The following is a 26,249-nucleotide window of genomic DNA, read 5'->3' on the forward strand; positions in this document are numbered from 1 at the left end:
TATCGGTGTTCAAAGTTATGACTGTCAACAGTGACGTGGGAGCCAAGACGGGAATGCGCTTTCACACAATACGCTCGATAGAACCTTATATGCGATGTTAAGGAGGCTTATCCCACGGTAATTGGCGCAGATTGTGGGGTCTTCCTTTTTGTGGATTGGGCAGAGTAAACTGAGATTCCAATTGTCGGGCATGCTTTCAGCTCTTCTCCGCCGTATTTGAATAGTTCGGCCGGCAATCGGCCCCCACCTTGTTGTTCTTCAAGAGGGTAATTGATATTCTAATTTCTTCACGGTCGGGCAATGAAACATCTGTTCCATCGTCGTCTATTGGGGAATCGCGTTCGCTATCTCCTGGAGTTGTACTGGAGAAGTGTTCCCTCCACAAACTCATTATACTCTGGTTATCAACAACTAGATCACATCTGGGGGTCCTACAAGAGTGTGCTCCGGTCTTGAAACCTTCAGTTAGTCGCCGGATCTTTTCGTAGAATTTTCGAGCATTACCCCTGTCGGCCAGCATTTCGGCCTCTTTCTTTTTTTGTCTGCAAATGCGTCTCGCTTCCCTCTTCAGAGACAGAGACACACTATTGGTAGAAAAAGATTCTCTTTGAATTAAATTAAAATATCTGAGTGATTTACCGATATTTTCGATAAAAAATTACTTTTAGGCATTCAGTTCTTCATGTTCGATATCCGGGGTCTTGAAAAGTTATAGTCCGATTTTGACAATTTTCCACAAGTGATGCCACACCGCAAATACAGTATTTATGTTAAGTTTTAACCGCTTTAATAGTTACTCATGAATACCTTATAAAGTGAACGAATCAGATGGAATTAAAAATCACAAAATTTAGAAAAAAAAGTATCAAAAAAGATACAAATGTATCAAAACGGCAAATCTAGTTATATGAGAAGTAGGCGTTAACCGATTTATCCCATTAATAATATCAGGATGTCGATTCGTTGTACCGAATTTCATTGAAATCATCAACCATCTTCTGCTTCTGAGTTTGATTTTGGTTCGTCGAGAGAGGACTTTACTTTTCAATTGCCTACTCAGTCCATAGTAGCACCTGTTGGCAAGAGTGATTCTGCGTTGAATTTCAAGGCTGAAATTATTATCGGTGTTCAAAGTTATGACTGTCAACAGTGACGTGGGAGCCAAGACGGGAATGCGCTTTCACACAATACGCTCGATAGAACCTTATATGCGATGTTAAGGAGGCTTATCCCACGGTAATTGGCGCAGATTGTGGGGTCTTCCTTTTTGTGGATTGGGCAGAGTAAACTGAGATTCCAATTGTCGGGCATGCTTTCAGCTCTTCTCCGCCGTATTTGAATAGTTCGGCCGGCAATCGGCCCCCACCTTGTTGTTCTTCAAGAGGGTAATTGATATTCTAATTTCTTCACGGTCGGGCAATGAAACATCTGTTCCATCGTCGTCTATTGGGGAATCGCGTTCGCTATCTCCTGGAGTTGTACTGGAGAAGTGTTCCCTCCACAAACTCATTATACTCTGGTTATCAACAACTAGATCACATCTGGGGGTCCTACAAGAGTGTGCTCCGGTCTTGAAACCTTCAGTTAGTCGCCGGATCTTTTCGTAGAATTTTCGAGCATTACCCCTGTCGGCCAGCATTTCGGCCTCTTTCTTTTTTTGTCTGCAAATGCGTCTCGCTTCCCTCTTCAGAGACAGAGACACACTATTGGTAGAAAAAGATTCTCTTTGAATTAAATTAAAATATCTGAGTGATTTACCGATATTTTCGATAAAAAATTACTTTTAGGCATTCAGTTCTTCATGTTCGATATCCGGGGTCTTGAAAAGTTATAGTCCGATTTTGACAATTTTCCACAAGTGATGCCACACCGCAAATACAGTATTTATGTTAAGTTTTAACCGCTTTAATAGTTACTCATGAATACCTTATAAAGTGAACGAATCAGATGGAATTAAAAATCACAAAATTTAGAAAAAAAAGTATCAAATAAGATACAAATGTATCAAAACGGCAAATCTAGTTATATGAGAAGTAGGCGTTAACCGATTTATCCCATTAATAATATCAGGATGTCGATTCGTTGTACCGAATTTCATTGAAATCAGTCGAGTAGATCTTGAGATATGGTTTTGACCCACAAGTGGGCGATGCCATTCCTATTTTCCATTTTGTAAAAAAATATGAGTGCAGCTTCCATCTGCCATTTCTTCTGCAAAACTTAGTGTTTCTCTTTTCCGTTAGTGAGTTAACGCACTTTTAGTAATTTTCAACATAACCTTTGTATGGGAGGTGGGCGTGGTTATTAGCCGATTTCAACTATTTTGATGGTGTATGATGGAGTACTTAAAGGAAATGTGAACAATTTGCGGACAAACTTCAAGTCATTAAGTATATATTTTGAGTATAATGGTCTTCTCACAAAGTATGGGTTTTCTTCATAAAATCCGATAGACATATTTTCTTGAGCATACTTTTATTTAACGAATTTGCCACAATAAATTATTTTCGATCTTGCGGGTGATGTTATAAATAACTACATATCTGATATCTGTTCCAATTATTATACAGTAACAGTCAACAGTCAAGTATGCCCAATTTATACTCTGGGTCTAAATGCCTAATAAATTATTCATTGATATGTAAATAAAATTATAATGAATCCAGTTTTGTGTTTGACGTTCCAGAAGTCAAAGCTTAATTCAGATTAATTTTCGTCGAAATAATATGATTTGTAGTGGACTTAGGACTACATATGCTGAGGCGCGTACAATAATTCTTAACAGTCAATTAGTTTACTAAAACCGGCGCTTCTGCGCACATCACTACAGCTATGTATGTATGTATGTAGAGGCTTTGAAAGTTGGGTCTGATTCATGCATATATTGTTCGTTTAATAATCATTGACGTCAATGAATTTGTGTGGTTACAACAATATTTATAAAACCGCGTGTATAAAAAACACACAAGTCAAAATTAAAACCACAATTATTGTTTGAGATCAAAATGGCTTGTTACTAAAACTGAACAAGTAAGGAAAGGTTAAGTTCCGGTGTAACCGAACATTTGGATATAGTTAGTTTCAGGTGTTGATAAAACTTTGTTTTCGGAAATATTCAATATCCGTTATTTGCTGCAATGCAAATGATAGACAGATGGACACACAGAAACACATCCGGAATTCAGGACGTATCGCCATCCTGATCAATATAATGTATATAACTCATATCTAAAGCGATTATTTTGATACGGTTAGATGAACAAAATTATTATACCCAATGCAACATGTTGCGAGATATAAAAAGTTTGTACTAAAAGAGTGAAAACGTCAATCGAAATGCTAATATGAAAAAATTAATAACAAAACACAAACCGCAAATTATTTTAGCAAATATTGCATGTATTTTTTGGGTATGCGGTTTTCTTTTGGAACATTCCCAAACACCAATGCTTTATATGGAAATACATTTTTAATACTCAGAGATGACACATCAAATATCATGCACACTAAATAAATATTTCCGAAACATTTAACTAAATTTGGAACAACGATGTAATCAGTTAGACTCTTCGATTGTGTCAAAAATAGTGTTATGCTTTTAAATGTTGTATATGATATATGGAATGTTAATCCAATCCCTTTTTGTATAGTATGCATTATCTTCTACCATTAATGTATATTTTACTGGTTCTCTCGGCAAATATTAGATTACACAACGTTCATCTGAAGGCCAACAAACGGACCATAAAATTCAACTCGCGCCAAATGTTAGGTTTAGTTTACCGATTCCGTTCCTACAATAACCCTCTCAAATTTTAAAACATAGCTTAAACTTAGCTTAATTTTATTAAACTTCCGATTAAAAATATTTATGCAAGATAATATTTTATTTATTTATTTTTGTTAAGTGTTTTATTAGCTTTAGTTTGACGTTAATTAAGATCATTTATATGCAGTAACTGCAGTACACGCGTTGATTTCATGAAGGAGTATTCTTGCTACAATATTTGTGCTTATAAAGTGTTTCTTATAAGTAAATTTCTTGAGAAAATTTTCCTGAAAAAAAAAATTGTGAGTATTCCACATATCAATATTTATAAATTCTTTAAAACAAAAAGTGATATAAATGCGTCAGCTATGTCTCAGGATGTGAAAAGTAGTTGTTCTTTAAACGGCCAAGATTGCTCAAGGGATAATTTGTACCTTTGTAACCGTTCGTTTTAATATTTTCCGAATTTAATATAACTTGTTCAGAAAAAACTACATTACGTAAATTTAACGAAGAGGAAATACTGGATCTTTAGAAAGAGCTTCTGATATTGAAAATGAATATGTAAAAGATGTCGATGATGGGGTTGATGGTGTGATTAAAAAGATATAACCTGCAGAGTTTGTTGTAATAACCTACACTGACACTGCAATTGAAGTTGCTTTAAACGCATTACCATTTGAGGAGAATCTTTGTGTCGATGGGCAAATTATATCCTTGAAGAATTAAAGCATACTTTTTATGTGGATCCACTACACCTATAGATGACAATCTAGTCAAGACAGTTGGAAGTGACACCGCAATTGTAATTGAATTAGCAAAGCGAACTCCTATAGATGAAAAGGGACATAAATTGTATTTTGATAAATTCTTGCAGACTTTTCGATTAATTGAAATTCCTTATGGCCAAGGAATACATGCGGCAGGGACTACTATCCATTCCAATCGCTTTGCAAATCCTCACTGGCCCGACAATAATGTTTTGCTCAAACGAGGGTCGAGGATCAGCAGTTCAATGCATTAGCGAGAATGGAAATGCTATATTTACTAGATGATACCATATCGAAGTGGTGAGCTTGGCTTCAAAGTTCGTTGGAATTGCTGTAGCGGATAAAGCTCGATGGTGGGAAAAGGACTCACAAGATTATATTGAAGTGAATAACGAAAAACTATGAGAACTAGACCTATTTAATTCAGTGATTCAACATTAACGAATAAATATACGCACTGCAAACTGTACTATTCGTTTTATACACTACATATATGTAACTATCAATAACTGCATCATGGATGGAATATCACAAGGACAACTGGTCGCTGAAACCCCACGCCGCCGTGGACGGCCATCGCGAATGGAAGCTTCACTATTTCAATACTGTACCCCTAAATCATGCGATACAAACTTTTCAGGATCTGTAAATCTTTCTAACTGCAATCTACAGGCCTTTTTCGGTTCAAATATCATGATAAATAAGAGTTAAAAGTATATTTTTAATTTTTTGCAGAAACCAATGAATTATAAGTTTTAGATATACATATGTATGTATATGGTACTGCATTGAAACTGGAAGACTTTTTTATATGAAAATAATAAAGCGGAAACTGTATAAAGAGTTTCCCATAATTTTCTCTCTCTCGTCTCACAGTTTCCGCAACACGCAACACGCACCACGCAATACTCACATATCGATTATGCACACATTTTCACTTACCGTTTTGAGCGGCGCTGCCTTGAAACAAATTGCGCAGGTAATTGAAAAAGCGACGATGCAATGGCCGACGCCGATGCCGCGACATGCGTCGGCCCTGTTCAACGTCATCGCCAGACTTGCCGTCCGCGCCGTCACCATCGCCATCGCCATCAGCGGCGACACCACACTGCGACGCGTCGACGACAATCTCAACACTACGCTGTGCCGTTTTCGACGACGCCAAATTGCTGCGTTTTATCGCCGCATTTGAAGGAACAATTAAAGCATCACTAGCGCTCGGCCCGGGACCGGCTATGCTGACAATTTGACCACCACCACCACCGACGCCACCGCCGCCCATATCAGCCAAACTGCTGCTATGGTTGTCGGCCGCTGTCCCCACCGTTGGCTGTTGTTGTATGACGTGCGTGGACTGCGTTTGATGGCTGGAATTGGCGCTATTGCCGCGATATATTAGCTCCATGTCGTTGGACATTTGACGCAGCGCATGCAACCCAGTGTTCACGCTACTGCTAGTGCTTATGCTCGTTGCTGTGGTTGTGTGCGTGTGCGCCGCACCGCCAATGTGATGGCCGTTGCTAGCAATGCCGCCGCCGCCTCCGCCATTAAGGCCCATGTAGTAGGCGCTGTTGGGGCGCTGCGAATGTGAATGTTGCACCTGTGGACCAGCCATAGTGATGGTGGGGTGTTGGTTTCGAGAATTGTGTTTGCTTGACGCCTACTTAGAATTAATTGGAACACATGTTTTTGGCTTTAACAAAGTGGAAATGACTTTCGCTACCGTATTTACTAATTTTTATTAGTTTAATTAAAATTATTATTATTTTTTATATGAAATTAGCTACTTTAACAGGTAATTTTGAATTGTTTGACATTTATTGCAACTTTAATGATTTGAATTTCATATTATTAATTTAAAATATTTATTATTAATATATATTTTGTTCATTACACCATTTCTAGTTACTAGATGAACTTCGATGGAATTTTATTTACGCATTCATGTCGTTTTATTGCAGAAAATTTTAGCAATTTGGGCTCTTTCACTTTTATGCAAGCAAACGCATTAGTGACATTTGTGCTACACTAAAACCCGCTAAGCATATTTTATATTTATATTTCAATTTCAATTTTTATTATTTATTTATATTTTATTATTACTTTTTGATTTTTGGCTCGCAAAGTTTTTGGCACTTACTCAACACTTTTTGCTTTGCATTGCTGTTCGCGCCTACTTGCCACATTACGCGGCACAATTTTTAATTCGCAACACTAAAATGCGAAATTTTGCAGACGCATGAGTAACTACACAAAGCCCGCACAAAGTACCGCCCACCAAGTTACGCAATTTATATGTTGTCGTCACTGCTCTCTTTTTGTTATTGTGTACAAAGTGGTAATGTAGTGTTTCTCCAACTATTACTCATTACATGGCACGACGCTTCATAAAAAATTCATACTAAATACAATTACGATTCGCGCTCGACTTGCCTATCGATGACGTCCAACACGCGGTCAAACTCCACCTGATTGACGCTGCTGACATGAGCGATGGTACGCGCTTTGTCGAAAGTAGCAAGTTGCTGGCAAACAATCGTGAATGGCGGCGGAAATTGTAGCATTTTATTATATATTTTTTGTTTGCTAAAAAGATATTAATTATATATTAAATGAATTATTATTAGCCTTTATGCTTTAATCAATTCAGCTTAGCGGATCGCAATTTCATTTTGATTTTTTTATACGTTGCATGTGTTAAATTATCTACTTTAATTGTTAGCACATCTGCAAGAAAAAAAGAGAAGAGAGAAATGCAAAAAATATAAATAAATAGCGCTTATTTATTAGTTTGCAGTGCTTAAATTGCGCACACAAATGTACTTGTGTTTGTATTAGTATAGTTCATGCATATGTAGTAGACCTTTTTAGCGATTACGAATAACAGTTATTCAGCGATTTTTTTTAATTCTCAAGAAAAAACATTCGCATGCTCAATTACTTGTATATTTTTAAATTACTTAAATAATTTTAGCTCTGAATTAATTATTACTCATATTAATGTTGTAAACAAAATCAGTCAATGTCGAGGTGTGCTTTAATGCCAATGATATGTCTATTTTAAAAAGAAATTTAAACAACAATTGCTTTCTCAGTTTTAAGTAGCAGTATTATAAACTAGGGCGAAATTTAGTACATATTCATTTAACATTGGCCGAAGCTTTTCTATTTCTACTTAGAATAAACTAGAATTAGTGAAAAAAGAAAGCAAAGTTAAAACACAGAAAGAAATTCATACTTATACGAAAACGATGAAAATGATGTGGAGTTTGTCAATATTGTAAAGTAACTAGAAACATGTGAACCACATGAATTGGCAAACAAACAGTAATAATATGGGTACAATGAAATAAGAAATGCACCTCCTATTATTAAAGCCTGCTCCCCCCTCCTAAACAATACCGCCGATGTGTTATGTGATGTGATAAACATACAACACATTCCTACAGGAACTCAACCTACCACACCGGCACACAACAATTTCCCAATTGCACAACACTGTTACACAAAATTCACCACAGAAGTGAACGCACGTATCAACACACCCACACCAATAACAACACCACACAAAGGGTATTCCCGTTCTCCAAATAAACGTACGACTACTTCTCTTTTCGAGTGTCAAGTCGATCATTGCTTTTCCGCGATAGAGATCGTACGCCGTCCTTAGCAGCCCGAATGTTTTTATTGCGAAACTCTGTTGATAATTTTGTACTCACCACATAATGGATAGCTTTAATACCACGGATCCCTCTCTTCTCATGAAAGAAACTAAAAATAACCTGATGTAAACTTATGGGAACCTGCAAGCAAAACGCCTCGGTCCGGGTAGTTGATGTTTTTCGGTTGGATAAGAACTAGCCATGAATTTTAACATAACTCTTTATTATATGTTAAACACTTCACGGCTCTCAAATGTGATATTATTTAAAATAATTTAAATTATAGAATTAAATAAATTTTGATTAAGAAAGAGATTCAATTCCAGAACCTAAAATACATAATTTTTTAGAAAACGAATAGTTCTCGCATCTACATATAGAAATTAGAAAGTCTGCTGTGGAACATTCCAAAAAAACATATCTAAAACTCTTTCTCTTCGTAGTAACTTTTGAGAACTCTAGGTTGAGCTACTTCATCAAGAAAAACGGGAATAATGAGCAATCAGAGTACTATTCAGACGTTTGAGATTTGCTATACTATTCAATATACAATACGTTATACGCTATAAAAACCACATACTATATAAAATTTTTCTCCAAATTAAAATCAAGTTTAATTAAAATTAATTCAGAGCGATACAAAGTCTTGTGGTAGTGAGATAAATTGAAATCTACGTGAGTACAAAACTGTATAGCAACTGCTCCGCCAATAATCATTTATCCTATTTTTATTATCCAGTAACAATTTCGCCACTACATTGACTTGAGTAGATGGGCAAAAAGAAATATAAATTATTACCGGATATTTATACTACAGCAGCGACAAAAATCCAATTTCCCCTTACTTTCCGGCAGTGAAAAGCACGTGCCGCAGCACAGCTCGGAAGTTACTCCAGCCACACTCGTCAGCGCAGCGTTGCTCTCATGTTCGCCTAACCGGTTGCTATAGTCGGACGGCGGCAGTGGCTGTCTTCCTGTTTACTTGAACTGGAATAAATATTTTTCTAGCTTGCCGTGCTTGACGTGGCGCAGGTAAGCGATAAGAAATATAAGCAACAAAGGCGCTCATATTTATTTCATGACCATAAAACTAACTACTAGTGGACTAAGGTAGTCACATTTTAAATTGAGCAACCTGAGGATGTGCGGCAGGAAATCACTGAAATGCTAGTAGATGCTATAATACCAAGTAAATACGTGTATTTGGTGGAGAATTTATGCGCATAATACTCAAGTATATAACTTATTGTAATAAGCAAGTTAAACATAAATTTTCTTAATATACTAGTATAGAGTTGTGCTGAGATAAACTGGAAATAAATGTTAGGAGAAAGAAGAGGTAATCGCCTAAATATAGGCCGCTTTTTCAATTCAAACGACAACTGGTTCTTTGATACCGTAATTCACACATCCGTTTTATACGACTATCCCATCGGCGATCTAACCCAGTTTTGAAATATGAATGATTATTATAAGGATTCTGATTTTGAAGATTTGAAAAAAGTGTACCGCAATATTATTAACTGCGAGGGTTAAAAGCAATGACGTACTCTCTCATATAGGTTTAGCTGTTTCTAATTTAAATGTTGTGAAAGAGTCCAATGTCACCTGCCATTGTCAATGATTTAAACTTTCGCTAGCATTGGTTTCTCCGTAAATAGTTTGCGAATAACTTGAAAATAATATACAAAAATATGGCGGAATGCAAATATATAAATTGTCTGAAATTATATATACAAATACGCCATTGTATGTATATATTGTGAGGAAATGTACACCTCAATTGCAAGCTAAATGCACTTGTAAACTTTCAAGGTGCAATTGTAGCTGTCCACATACACAATAGAGACGAGCCCATTTGCTATTTTTCAATGAGACAACTGCACTACAAAATGCTTTTGAATTTAGCAGCTGTATTTTTATTGTTGTTGTTATTGTTCTTTTTTATTTTTTTGTAAGTGCTCATAATGTATGCATGAAAACATATCTGGGACTGTCATTGTGCTCGTATTGTTGGCAGCACGTGTAGTTCTTCACACAATATAAATTGTACTTGTGAAATAGACGTGTGCTATGGCAAGTGTACACCTGTAATACATATAGATTTTTATAATAAAAATGCATATGTATGGGTATTAGCACCACAGCTACAACCTAAATAACACTCATACATGGCTGTGATACTTGTAGTGCTCAGACAATAAAGAGAAGTGATATAAAGGAAAATTTCTACCATATGATGTTGCTGTACAAGCAAATACACACAAGTGCATATCAGTGCAATTGCTTCTTGAAATCATTTAGCCTTGTCTATGACATTCACAACGTTTGTGCCTTTAACGGCACTTTAAGATACATTGAATGAGTTGCGATGGCTTTTAAGTCACTAATTTTAAGGTAGATGTTGCTATTCAGAACTCGAGTACTTGAGCATTGATTCGTTTCTAATGAAATTCAACACATAATGGTAGTGTTTAGATATATACTGATACCACTATTTGTATTACAAACTACATAATGCTAATTGAAACATTCTTGCTTAAATTTATTTAGATATCTAACTGTCTTTTCGCATTAAAGTTAATTGATTAATTAAAGGGCTTGTATTCGATTAATACGTTGATTAAGATCGATTTACCATACAAAAGAGAAATCTCATTTTCCTACATTAATTCTTAATCGAACAAAAATTTATAACAGCTTATCGTTAATCGAGTAGCCGGCTGTGCGAAAGGCAAAATCTGGTTTCTCAATTAAAATCTTAATACATTGCATTAATTTGTCTGTGCGAAAAGGCTATTACACCTCCATTGACACATTCATATTTATGTGCAGTTTAAAGTCTACGTGAGTGGCATAATTAAGAATATAAATTAAAGTCTGAGACAAACTTCATTCTTTCATGACCGAAATCCACAATAAGTCAATAAAAAATATTCATTTCATTTCACGAAATATCGCATTTAGATATATAACTACTGGAGAGTCGGAAATTAGGTTTAGACCATAGTAGACCATGAAGAATATATAGTATAAATAGTATAGTTTTTAGAACAGAATTTCCAGATATTGGAGGCAATATTTGTTCTAAATTCTATACCAATATATTCAATACTGGTTAATTTATATATTACGAAGTTAAAAAATTTGATAGAATTTTATTTGTATTCCGATTTTGACCACTTCGTATCTGTAATTTATATACATTATATATAAATTTCGATAAATGCGGTTTAGAAACTACGGAAATATGTAATATGTAAAAAGAAAAATAAGATTTTTTATTTAGTACAAAACAAATACTAATTTATAATTTATCCCTAATTGTATTATTTTTCTCCAAAAATAATTCCATAATTCTCGATGAAGATATTTTTGTATATATTTTTGCCCAGAGACTAACTTCAGCTCTCTTTTTCTTTCGTTCATTTCCGCCAGTCATTCAAACTAAAAGCCATTAAGTCTCTACCCCTCCATTCGTTTATACACTCTCGTTGTCTTGAATTTCGTAGTTTCCAAAACAAAACAACGTATTTCAATTTTGGCATTAATAATTGCGAATACGTATACGCAACGTCATTTAACTACAGTACGCGTTACGCATAAACATGGCTCTCAATTTACGTTCACATAAATCTCAATAGGAACTTCCTCTGCTTAATCGTTCAAGTAAAAAAAGTTAAAATAATGTTGAGTACCATTACCCAAAGTCGCCGCCTATCGAGCACATCGAGAACATAAGCGATGCCGGTGGTTAAGGAGCAGCAGCGGCTGAAGGAGAGGAGGAAGTGTACAAGTGTGTTTGAGGTTATAAAAACAGACCAAAGTCAAATAACTCACATATTTTACTGCGTCATTGCTTAACCGTTGTAACACTAATCTGCCGCAGTGGAATAGAGTGGAAACCCCGAAGATGGTGTTAGGTGAGTGGTGCAAATGCATTAGCAAATTCAAGTGAGCAGCTCTCGCATTGCGCCACAAGCGCTTATGTCCATTGTGTAAATGAAGCAAATCGAGAAATTTTTAAAATTGCAGGAAAATAGTTGAAGCTCAGTTTTTCATTGCAGCGAGTAAAGGATTAAGGAAAAAGAGAGAAGCGGAGAGTCACTGCGATTTCATTGGATTATCTTTACATAAATAAATAGTTCGCAAGTGAACTTTATTGCTTACAGCAAAATGATAGAGTGTAAGTATGATTAATGTCGAGGAGAGAATGAAGAATGCGGTGTATCGTCTCACGGCATCGTATACAATTTTTGTGTTACTATATATAAATATAAAAAATATATACTTGATTGGTTTATTGCTGATTAAAATTTGATTTACTTATTCCACATATGTAGATTATTTGAATTAAATCTGTTCTTAAAGAATGTCTGCAAAAATTGTGGGTTTGTAGTCTTTAATAGTATCATATTTGAATTAAAAAAAAATCACACTTAAAACCCAAGTTAGATAATAATAATAATATTTAATTTTCATAATAATTTATTCAAACGAAATGTTAGCTTAAATTTTACTTTAACCTAAAATTGGTTTAATTAAAACAAACATGAATAAAAAATGTCCTTACACCGACAACAATATTCATGTCATGAGTGGGAGGTTGATAGTGCAAACTTTTCGCCTGAAAAAGATCGAATTGCATAGCATGGCAAGAAAGTTTGTGACACCATGGTGCAAAGGGAAAGAAAACAAGAAAATTGGTTGAAACTAATAAAACAAAATCAATTTGTGTGATATAAGCGAGGTTCAGTATTTGTAGAGAGGGAGGTGTGTCAAAAGTATATAAAATTTCAGGGTAAGCCACTGGAACCACACATTTATATTAGAGTTTTAGAATTTTAGTGCTCTTCATGTACATACACACTCTCAATTGCAGTTACGTGGTTAATAAATATTTAGAAAATCGCAATAAAAAGTGTCAAAAAAACGCCAAAATCTTATTTTACTTTTCTTTATAGGATATAGCAACAGTTAACCACAGGACGTGTTTAGATAGTTAAAGCCTAAATTCCTGGGATGGAGTGTGTAAAAATTTCTTGGGTGCTTCTCTTTATCGTTCGTACCATTGATTGTTGTCAACTTTGAACAGCCCTAAAATTATAGCTTCAATTCCCTCTGTGGAGTTCTTTAATCGTTAGGGTAGTATATTTTCACTTGGCTATTTTCCTGCGGTCCTTACATTCCCATCAATAACTCATCATAGTGATTGTTCTCAAATGTAAGTGATATACATACGGATTATACTTCCAATCTTTAAATCAATTTTGATAATCCTATTTAAATTATTTTAATATCTTCTTTAGGAACGTTTGGGCTTTATTTTCCTTTTTATTCAAATATTCAAATTCGACATTTATGGTGATTTTGCATAAATAAAAACATTAACTAAAAATTTCCTCAGTTCAGTTGTAAACGTGCTTCAATATTTGACTGTCAATAACGCATTTATTTTATATATTCTTTAATAATTAGGTATATATATTTATAAAGAAACTAAAGTTATGCATAAAGAAACTGTGTAATATTAAATCTAATATATATAAAAAATGAATATTTCGTGGAAGTTTTCGTTTCCCTTTTTAAGTTCTACTAAGAAATTAATACTTATTAATAAAATTGACCACCAGCGATATCACATAAACGTTGGAATTACAAAAATTTAAAATATTTTATTAATTCGTAGAATGAAAGCACTGAAGAAATTCCATCGGAAATAAACATGTTTATGTATGTAGGTATGTTAGGGTAGTTCTTAAAAAAATTAAATGAACGATTTTGTTCAGTTTAAATATATCAATGAGTAATACCACGAAAAAAGATTTTATCTATAGTATTTTTTGTATATTGCAACTGTTAAAAATGACGTACATAGATATTTATGCTTAATTTCTAGAAATAGCACACCTTATCATATGTTTTCAGTCTTCATAAAGAAACCTAAAACTTAATGTCCATCCGACGTGCTTTGAATAATCAACTCTCTGGTCAAAAAATACATCAAAACATAATCGTCCCACCATTTATGGACCACCCTTATGCATAAATATAATACATTAGTAAAGATAAGTAAACTCGTACACTTTACTTATGGTGTAGCTAATGATAGCGTTGCTTTTGAGTGCGTAAATCAACATATAGCATATCTACATACATATACATACAAATAAATAATTCACTCAGTCCTCCTCGTTCGTTAAGCTTTCATTATACTCTCGCAACAAATGTTGCTAAAGAGAGTATTATAGTTTTGTTCACATAACGGTTGTTTGTAACACCCAAAACTAAACGAGTTAGATATAGGGTTATATACACCAAAGTGATCAGGGTGAAGAGTAGAGTTCAAATCCGAATGTCTGTATGTCCGTCCGTCCGTCCGTGCAAGCTGTAACTTGAGTAAAAATTAATCTTGATGAAACTTGGCACACTTATTTCTTGGCACCATAGGAAGGTTGCTTTCGAAAATGAGCAAAATCGGACCACTGCCCCGCCCACAAAATGACGAAAACCGAAAACACATAAAGTGGCATAACTAAGCCATAAATAAAGCTATGGAAATAAAATTTGGTATGAAGGATCGCACTATGAAGAGGCATATTTAAAAGTAATTTTTTTTGTACATATCTCGCAAACCAATGGAGCTATATAAACCAAACTTTCTGCAGTCGTTTTTTTAGCCACTTCCTAATACAGTCCAAAAATGAAAGAAATCGGATCATAACCACGCCCACCTCCCATACAAAGGTTAGGTTGAAAATTACTTAAAGTGGGTTAACTCACTAACGAAAAATGTCAGAAACACTAAATTTTACATAAGAAATGGCAGATGAAAGTTGCACGCAGATTTTTTTACAAAATGGAAAATGGGTGTGGCGTCGCCCACTTATGGGTCAAAAACCATATCTCAGGAACTACTCGACCGATTTCAATGAAACTTGGTTTGTAATAGTTTCCTTAGATCCCAATGTTATGTTGTGAAAATGGTCCAAATCGCTTTACAACCACGCCTACTTCCTATATACCAGAACTTTGAAGACGATCTGAATCCTTTACATTACAATATATAAAGTAAGTACTAGTGAAGATATCGGTGCAGAACTTTGCACAAATACTATGTTAATAGTGTGACAGCCCCATTCTAAAAATCGCCGAAATCGGACCATAGGTTTTTAAGGCCCCATATATCGAACACGAGGACCTCGGTACTTCTAACCTAATATTATGGTTTCCAACTTTCAATGGACTTTATATAATATATATGACGAATATGTGGGTCAAATTGTGTATTATATAATTTAAATAAAGTTAAATAAATAAATTGCGAGAGTATAAAATGTTCGGTTACACCCGAACTTAGCCCTTCCTTACTTGTTTTATATTAGTTTTACACTTGCTAAATTGCTTGATATGCCGCACATTGAAGAGTTGCTCAATGAGCGATATGATATTCCTAAAGCCGTAACGGTAGTCGTAATACGTCCCATTCATTCCAAGCGCTGAATGTGCGTATGTGTGTGTCTCTGAATACATTAATTAAAATTATATATTTGTTTATATGCATTCGCGGCGTTTTTACACATGATTAAACATATTTAATGGGATTGCCATACACATTTGCAGCAGGTGTGGTAAAATAGTAAGCAGCGAGAAACATTAAAAATTCTTTTTGCTACAGTTTGTAAATGAAATTCAGCAGCATAAATGCGTAACTTTACAAATGGATATTAGCACAATTTGCTCGCACTTATGCTTGAGCACATACATATATACTTGTATTTTATGTGTGTATGTGTTTACGATTAAGCTGATCACATATTCTTTTTGAAATCATCTAAGCAAATTTGCCATGCTCACGCTGCTCTATGTTTGCGCTAATTTTATTTACATTCATACCTTTTGAACTTGCCGCCTCTTTTAAAATTATTTCTGTGTGCAGCGGTTTGTGCAGAAAATATTTGTTTATATTTATTTTCAAGTGCAAATTTAGAGATGTAAATATATATTGATCCTGGTCAAATCAATATATTCAAATATAATCAGGAAATTACCCATATTCTTTATAATAACAAGGTACATAGTTGCAGATAAAATATACATATGAATAGTATCTTTAAGGCTCTTAACTTTTAAGAGTAATGAAGTTACCGACTGGTAGCTGTCTTCGATTCGCCATGATATACTAAATAACATATAAGCCGAATATATCTGTTAATTAATGATATACTTTAATGAAGTTAACCAAAATCATTATTTTAGACCTAATTATTTGTGCCCTTCTCCTTGACGTACAAATTTATTTCTTTTTATACTATTGTATACTGTCATTTGAGAGTATAATTGGCTAATATGGTGAAGGCTTCGATTTCTGTTCGTCAGGTAGATACATCTATATTATTAATCTCACACCCCTATTGAGGAAATATAATGATACCTGTGATTATGACAGGCTAATCAATGTTGGCAAATATTATTTTTGGAGTTTTGACGAATAAATATATTTAGAGAAAATATGTACACTTTATATTTTATTATATTACGAATGTTTCCAATAAAACATTTGCCGATATTGTTTTATATCTCGCATTCTTGTATAAATTTGCTTCAAAAAAATGTAAACTCGGAGTTGTTAACTGTGTCTTCTAGTTGACCTGGATAAATGTCCTATCGTAACATCAAACTGGCTGTTACTGTATACTTCGCAGCCCTATAAGATTCAGAAGGTTGATTTCTCTTATCTTATCTTAATATATTAAATTCTTTTGGCAATGCGAAAAGGCTATTAATCATCCTTACTTAAGAAAATTATTTTATAATCTACAGGTTGTCTTTGAATTCTGAATGAGTATGAGAGATATTAGTTAGTTTTCCAGTAACTTTCTTAGTACATGCATCTCATTAAAAAATTAAAAGTTACATTGATAAAACAAAATGAGAGAATACATATACAATACCAACACAATTTGGAAGTAACTAGTTATCAGGGGCGTACTGCTAATATACTCGTACATAAATAACTGATAAATCACAATGGTCTAGACAACATAGTCTAAATATAAAAAATATGCATAAATCACATCTCCCATCTATTCGCACAAATTAAATGAATTTATTTTTTACACAGCATTAATTGGCTTATGTATACTACACAGTGTACATTGACCCCTAAGTGATTTGGTTGATATAAACAGTGTAAAGCTTTTCAATTAATTAGCTAGCACATTGAAACTATCAATCAAAATCAATTTACTCTAGAGGGCAATAAAAACATTAACAGTTGGATTAGCGGAACTACAAATTTGCAATAGTTTGCCCTTAAGAATTTGAGTACTGAAATACACTAATTGCTGTTAGTTCCAATTTGAATAGGTTATTAAAATTAGTTAATTGTGATTAATTGTGAGTTTTGACTCTAACGATTAGAACGCCGCAGAATCATTAATATCGTTTCTAACTTCGCCATCTGACAATCTGTATCTTGTCAGAATTTCGTTGCGTAACATAATTTCGTTTCATTCATGCATAAAAAATTTGAATTTCAAAGATAACAAGTATTATACAAGACATTTTCAGAGCGAAAATAATGCGATTTCTAAAAGCGAGAAAGTATTAAACATTCTAATGAGCTTATCATATGAAATAAAGCCAAATAATAGACTCAAATCAGAGTATATGTGTAAGTTTTGTTGTGACCCCCTGATAATTTATTTATTTATATTATTTCATGCACTTGAGCAACAGCTCTTACAGCGACAATAATAATTTCTTGCAAGGTTCGGTGAATGAACTTTTTCTAATTCATTCAGCTGTTGCAAGCCCTCAAGTCTGTCGTCAAAATGGCTCGCCTGCGGTTGAACATTTTCAATAACAATTTCCTCTTTTATCCCACAAAATATAATTTGCCCTGCGCTGATTGAATGTTTTTCTCAGTTCAAATTATGCTCGTTAATGACCTTGTCTGGCCAAAAGCGCTTTTGAGAAAAGGTGAATTTGCATTGTTCAGCATAACCGAAGTAAAAACAGAGTGGTTAACGCGACATTTTTTATGTTTTTTATCAATTTAATTTAAATTTATTTTATTTTATAAAAAGCTCTCTCAAGTTTTTTAGGTTATTTAAACTGAGCCACCCGCAAGATGCTGGTTTTTATTTTTCTCCCTTCAATCTTCACCCCAGAATCTCTCGTTAATATTCAGTACAGTAATAACTGGATATTATATTTGTGACATAAAAAATAACTGCAAATAATTTCAAATCTGATTTCGCACACAAACACCCACAAAAAATGCGCGACACATTTGCGCTCTTCACTTCTCGCTAATTACATTTATATTTATACCGAAATATTCGGAGCCAGAAATATTTGTGCGCGCATTCTTTAGCATAGTACAATTCTCATCTCAAATGCTCACCCATTTAGAAATTGTTCGTCTGCTTTTATGGCATTAAAATTATATTAAAAGTAGCAATTAAATTTGTGTTATAAATGGAAGTTGAAAATGAGGTCACAGCTAATTGGCAACAAGTTTTTGTTTTTTTTTTTTGTAGCTTGCAACATGGCGAAATGAAATTATAACAAATATTGTCGTGACGTTAATGGTATAATTAAAATTTTCTATGAAAACGGAAAGCAAATGTTATTTTCCACTTTTTTATTGAAAAAATTTATAAATTGTTGCACATTGTCTTTTGTAAGTCCCTTTAGTGGAATTGCAAATTGTTGATTATTTTTTACGACCATTGTGAATGGCTTTTCAATTAAAAATACTTTTTTTTGCACATAAATTATATAAATTTAAGATAATATTTTAGCCTTTCCATAACGCTATAAAGATAGTTTAAAGAAACTCCAATTTTTGGTTAGCCCCTCCTTTCTTTGTTTTCTAAATAATTTAATATTAAACAACATAAATTTCTGTTAGTTTATTAGAATTTTCCATTTGTTTGCGGTCTTTAAGTTTCAACTCCAAAATCGATATAACACACACATATTCATATACAACTTAGTGACAGGTTTTTCAATGCAATAACATTTATAATTTCACCGTAATTTTACTTCATTACTGCCCTTCACATGTCTTTCTCTGTATGGGGGCAATACAATGCGCTTTCAGCTGACAAATTACAATGGCTCGTAATTAAATATGCTTTCCTACCTCAATGCAAGACGCGGCTGCACTTGACGGCATTTCGCCTTTATTCCGCATTTCCACGAAATAATGGAGCAGTCAACGTGTGTAAATGCATATATTGTGTTGTTGTGTGGCGTATTGTAAATGTATGGGTATGCCGTGAAAAGCTTATTGTATTTTGTATTTTGTACAATTACTTTTATTACAGCGTTGGGTATTTGTAAAATGCCTTTGCGTTGTTCGCTGGTTAAAATATTGCTTAGCAAATTGTTTCAGGCATGCTCATATTTAGCTATTGTAACTCACGGCTTTTCCAAACCAATTAAAATTTTACTTAAGCCAGTATTATCTTCTTAACGAGTATTTTAAATTACAAATACGAATTGAAATAAAATAATAATAAAAATCTGGAAATTAGGCCAAACAAATATTTTTTTCCGGGAGATTGAGTCATTTCGATTTTTGAATTTTAGCTTACTGGATACGCCATCATTAATTTTAGTTAGGGAGTTCACAAGTCATCTTTAAATAGTACACTTTTGAATTAGCATAGTAACGTGTGAGCATCTCATACTATGTTCCGTTCTATTTCGGCAATAAACCACCTGGTGCGACAGAGAAAGAAATATTACTCATCGGTAAGAATAATAAAGAACATACCATATAGCATGTGAACAAAATGAAATGGGCAAATTAGAAGAAATCTCTTTGAGCGCAAAGAGAGAAATAGCAGAGTAAACATACATACAGTAGGTAGAAAAAGTTATCAAAACAGAAATCACTTTTTGAAATGAACTTAGTTTTTTTCCTTTATCGAATATAAATTTTTTTTGTATATGTTCGGAAAGTACTGTTGTGAGAGTACGACAGTTGAAAAAATTTTTGGCGATCGCGTGTTTGGTAAGAAATTTGTGTGGCATTCTATAAATGTACTCAGTGCTAAAGCGTGGAAAAGTAAATTAACAAGTGCCATAATTAATGTTTTTTTTATTAAAACTTAAAAGTAAATTACAAAAATCCGTTAAAGCTGAAATAATTCTTCATTTTCTAAAATACAAAAATGAATTTGTAAGCAAAAACTTTTACTTTTTGTTTACTTTAATTTCTATACTCTCGCAACCTGTTGCACAGAGTATAATAGTTTTGTTCACCTAACGGTCACCAAGAAATATAAGAGTTAGATATGCGGTTATATATACATAAATGATCAGGATGACGGGTGGATTTGAAATCCGGATGTCTGTCCGTCCGTCTGTCCGTGCAATCGATAACTTGAGTAAAATTAAGATATCTTAATGAAACTTGGAACATATGTTCCCTGAGGAGGTGCAAAATCGGTCCACTGCCACGCCCACAAAATGGCGGAAACCGAAAACCTATACAGTGTCATAACTAAGCCATAAATAAAGTTATGAAAATGAAATTTGGAACATAGGATCCCATTAGGGCGGGGCACATTTGGATATAATTGGTTTTGTAAAGTGGGCGTGACCCCACCCCCAAATAGGTTTTTTGTATATAACTCGCAAACCAATAAAGCTATATAAACCAAACTTTCTGCAGTCGTTTATTTTAGCCATTTCCTTATACAGTCCCAAAATGAAAGAAATCTTATAATAACCACGCCCACCTCCAATACAAAGGTTACGTTGAAAATTACTAAAAGTGCGTTAACTCTACATAAGAAATTAATTTTACATAAGAAATGGCAGAAGGAAGCTGCACTGAGATTTTTTTACAAAATGGAAAATGGGCGTGGCATCGCCCACTTATGGGTCAAAAATCATACCTCAGGAACTACTTGACAGATTTCAATGAAAATCGGCATATAATATTTTCTTGACACCCTGATGACACGTGTGAAAAATGGACGAAATTGGTTTATAACCACGACAACTTCCCATATAACTCATTTTTGAATTTCATCTTATTCCTTCACTTTATAATATATACATTAGGAACCAATGAAGATGGCGAAATAAAACTTTACACAAACACTGTATATGATCTGTTGCATCACTTGTGAGAAAATTGTCAAAATCGAACCATGACTTTTCAAGGCCCCTGATATCGAACATGAAGAACTCAGTGCCTAAGGGTAATTTTTCCCCGAAAATATACTTAAGTAAATCGCTCAGATATTTTAATGTAATTCATTCCCTCTGAATTTTTTTCTTATAACAGTTTCTCTCTGTACCTGAAATGGTAAAAATTGGGTCATAACTTCCCCCAGATCCCATATACCTAATTATAAGTAATATTAAATTAAGTGAGCGTATAGTCTTCGATACGTTGTATCTTGGTGGTGAAAACGAGTGAAATCGGTTTAGGAATTACCTCAGTCCCCATATACTATTTATGATGATTTTCGTTATTCTATTGAACTTTATGCCGAATATATGGGTCGAATTGTGTTGTCTTTATAAAATTACATCAATAAATTGCGAGAGTATAAAATGTTCGGTTACACCCGAACTTAGCCCTTCCTTACTTGTTCGATTTGTAAAGCTTTTATTTTTTCGAAAATTCATCTTTAACCCCTAATAGCATTTATCATACATATGCATAAGATTAATAACCTTTATACATCATTAAATTGTAATAATTCTAAAAAATACCGCTTTTCGAACATCGAAGATAAATATTTCGACACAACTATTTTACTTATGATTCAATCTCTCGGAAAACGTAAGTTTGGTTCAATACCCAGCCGAGTGTTGTACAGCGTAATGATAAGGAGACATATTTCTAAAAAAATTGTCTAATGGCAGATTCATCAGTCATCTGCCGTAATTAAGACAAATGACATTTGGATTAAAATATAACGACGAAACGTTTTGTTTTGTATATTTGCAATCGTACATCAATTCAGAAATAAATTTATTTTTACTATTTTTTACAGACTACTTCACACTTTTCTTTATGGACTCATTTTTTAAGATTTACTCAATTATTTGCCAATTTTTAATACAATTATTTGGTGTCAGCTTTATTATATATATTTCAAGAATCCCCTCTCACTTTCTGGGCAGATTTTCTAGAATTCATTGCTAGTTTGTATCTACATTGTAAAACAAGTTTAAATAAAATCCCGAACAATTTTCGAAAAGCTTTATAAAGCTGAGCTTAATTTTTCCGGATATACCTAAACTGCAGACTATCAAACCGTTGTTTACTAATACCTACATATTTTATAATATTTCCCGCTTAAATTTTCTAAATAGGTGGCAACTCTATTCCAAAATATGTTGCACCAAATAATTTCGAAATAATTTTATTATTTATTCCATTATTTTGATGAATACAAATATCAACTTATTGGTTGAGTAATCTAGTATTTAAAACTTCATAATTAACCGGTTATAAATCCAAACCCAAATCCAAATGATTCATAATATATTTCAAGAAGTTCATCACATCGGTTATTATTCATTCTGAAAAATACAATATCTAAATATAAGCTCGCATGAATAGCAATATATTTAAAAGTGCGAACCAAATATGGACAAAGTAAGAGTTGAATATAATCGGTACGAATATAGACGCAAATAAACGAAATAATCAAACAGAGTAAAATGAAAGTCATGCTAAATACCTTTCAATTAATTGATTAAAAATGAATTACTTGCCAAATGGTGACTCGTAGAAGTATGAAATGAGAAAACGTGAAATGGAATTTGACGCAGCTCTTTGGCTGACACGTGAGTGGTAAAACTCAAACGATGTTTTCATAGAAAACTTAAAAATGCCGTCTGCCGTCGGTGGCAAGCGCTTGTTGAGCAAACTTTTTAGAAATAGATTAAAGCAGATTTAAAGCAACTGACGAAAGTTAACGCACGCACACCCGCACGAACGCATCGCGTCTCAGCGCGGTAGCGCTCGCTTTCAAGGAGAAATGTCAACATTGTGCCACCGAAATGGAGGCAGCTGCGCCAACGAAAACAAACAGCGCACATCGAAGTCGTGAAGCTCAAGTGAATGTGGCGCAGCAACTCTCAAACATGTGGCGTGATCTTGCCGCAACGGTGGCAACAAAGTTAGCGACGTGCTGCCGGCAACTTAGTAGTTGAGTGGCGAATTTTGCTGTTGGCAGCAGGCAAACAAACTAAATGCAACAAACGGCTGCAACAACAACAACAAATGCAGCAACTATGTAGGCAGCAGCAGCAGTCGAACGAAACCTTGAACCAAATGCGCCCTGCACATGGCAAAAGCAGAGAGAACGAGCGAAATTTGGTGTGTTGATTTTGTTAGTATTTTCTTTTGGCTGCTGTTCTGTGTCTCTTCTCTCTTTCGGTTGCCGCTGAATTTGGTGCGTTCGTGGAATCTTAAGCGGAAATGCACTTTTGCATTCTAATGAAGTTTTGCATAAACAAATTGTGCACACCCAGTAAATGTGCGACTGACAAGCGGTGGGGATTTTCATTTCATTTCGCGGCCGATTGATGAAAAGATTGCATAGAATATTTGGAGAATATAGCTGTTAAGTTTGTATAGTTGAAGTGGATGGGAGTGAAATTGGAATGCGTTTTACGAAATTCTAGCCGTGGACATAATAACTCATGATACGTTCATCTAAAAACAATCTATCTTTTTTTGAGTTTTGAGATAAACGCATTTAAAGTTTTACATACATACTGACGTGGCCTAATGGGTGGAGTTTCTCTTAGAATATTACTCTGATTGATTTGATATTTATGGAAAATATTTTTAACATTTGTCACTATTTAATAAGACAAAAATATTTATTAAAATTTTGAAACCCACCTAACCCCTTAATTGAGTGACTCCCATAAGAGCTTTGTATATGCCTTTAAAATTGTTCTTACTTAAAATGTTCTTACTTGAAATGTTATCGTGATATATTCACTTAAAAGTTTTATTGGCATTGGTTGATAGCTGGGATCCAATCCAGTCCAGAAGGGGAATAATAGGGGAGGAAGATATCATCTCAGTCGGGTTCAAAATGGACTGCGGGGTAGGCACGGGAGTATTTTCCGTATGATCTGGACATTTCTCTCTCTATCCGTTTACCAAACTAGGCTAGCATCTTCCAAACGGAAGTACTGGGCATAGAGAAGGGTTGCGAAGCTCTATTGAATAACTATGAGATGAGAGGATACATAAAGCAACAAAATACACGGATAGCCAAGCGGCTCTCCTGGCATTGTCGACGTCCATGACTAATTCAAATAACCAAACAGATATAGCCAAAATACCACATGAAAAGAACTAACGACTAATTAAGTCAAGGAACAGTATCTTCAGACTAACTGTTACCATAACAGGGCATTGGCCATTTGAAGAAAATGCATCAAAAATGGGTATGCCCTAAAATAACATATGCCGAAGCTGCGAACTAACAGGGAAACCGACACAGAACACCTGGAATCCATCAACCTACAAAAAGTAAAACGGATATTAATAACTTCATCGAAACCACAAAATGATTTGAACGAAAAGCTTAAACATGATAGCAAATAAAAAGGTCAACGACTAGTGCATCAAAATGGCACAAATAGTGCTAACTGAGCCCGAACTATAATAGGGCAGCACTCCTAGTAAATTGAAGAACAGCACACGAGCGGTCACTCAGATCACGATGAAGCTTACGCTGTAGACTCACATAGCATGGATAATTTTTATAGTATTATTTTATTATAGGTAAGCTACTTTAACTTTTGCAGGAGTGAAATAATTTTTCCGTTTAATAAATTACTTCATATATTCTAAAAAGGAGCTGATAAAAAATTAAATCGCAGAGTAGTATGATTATATTCACGTCAAACAATAATCAGCCTGGTTCTGCAATCAGAGTGAAAATTCAGAAATTCAGTACACCAAATATACCAAATATCGGATTGAAAGTGAATTTGCTTGAATTTCATTCGGAAGTGAATTACAGAACCTGCCTGAATATATCAGAATGATCGATTCAACACATACAAGTTTAATAACTTTGTGACAAAATATACTGAAAATGGTTTTTACTGCTAGAAATAAGCATTTGAATTATTTAATAAACTAAGGATTAATAACATTTTATGAAAATTATTTTTTCGAGAGACTATGTCAATTTCCAAATATAAATGAGGGATTACAACTCGCTGTGGCGCCTCTGCGTAATTTTGACTTTCTTTCACGAAATTAATTTTCAGTTTACCAGAAAGTATGCTTTATCCGCCAAAGCACAAACATTCACACACACACACATATATATATATATTCCTCACAACAAAATTAATTAAGCAAACTCCCTCCAAAATAAAGGTTTAACTCCTCCGTCAAGACAACATTCTGCAACCATAATGCCTGCGTGATTCTTAGTTCATTTTTCAGCGAAGCAGGAGGGTGTGGGGTCTTTTAATCCACAAACAACTGTTTTGTAGCACCATAATAACTAGCGGCAGATGTGGTTGGTGTGTGCAGCATATTTTTCACAAACAATTTAACAAAGTGCTCTGCACATTTCATTCTTTCTTTCCTTTTCTGCGCACAACTTTTTAGTCACATCTATGCAACCACACATGCGCTTACATACGAGTACGCTTAATAACGCAAATGTATGCTTAAACAAAAACAAAATGACGAACACATACACACACTTTTCGCTTGCTGGCTTGTTGCTGTTAACTTGTGGCGGATTTTATGACGTGCAATTTAAGTGGCAGAGAGCATAGTCTCACCGCCGGTTGTGTGGCAATTACAAGGCGAGCGACTGGAAAAAATGCGCACCCTACACACAGCTTAATAAAATGCACAAGAGGGATTTTTAATGGGAAAGCCAGGCAAAAACATACACAAACATACACATGTTGACTAAAAAGTATTCGGCTGGGTCAGGGTTAAATGTTTTAAATTTGCAAGTCAGTATGTATGTATGTATCACACCTACATGTATACAATGCATGTTCATA

At 34.2% G+C, this 26,249-nt stretch overlaps 1 protein-coding gene across 1 annotated transcript in view; it reads right to left on the bottom strand.

Annotated features, from left to right (window-relative positions):
* LOC105213914 (uncharacterized) overlaps nucleotides 1–26,249 on the bottom strand; it is a 153,386-nt gene that overhangs the window by 69,035 nt on the left and 58,102 nt on the right. Inside the window, 1 exon segment of the mRNA XM_054231876.1 lies at nucleotides 5,482–7,266. Coding sequence (XP_054087851.1) covers nucleotides 5,482–6,154 — 673 coding nt within the window. The 5' untranslated portion in view covers nucleotides 6,155–7,266.

The sequence above is a fragment of the Zeugodacus cucurbitae genome, chromosome 5, assembly GCF_028554725.1.
Source record: "Zeugodacus cucurbitae isolate PBARC_wt_2022May chromosome 5, idZeuCucr1.2, whole genome shotgun sequence".
NCBI classification, from domain to species: domain Eukaryota; kingdom Metazoa; phylum Arthropoda; class Insecta; order Diptera; family Tephritidae; genus Zeugodacus; species Zeugodacus cucurbitae.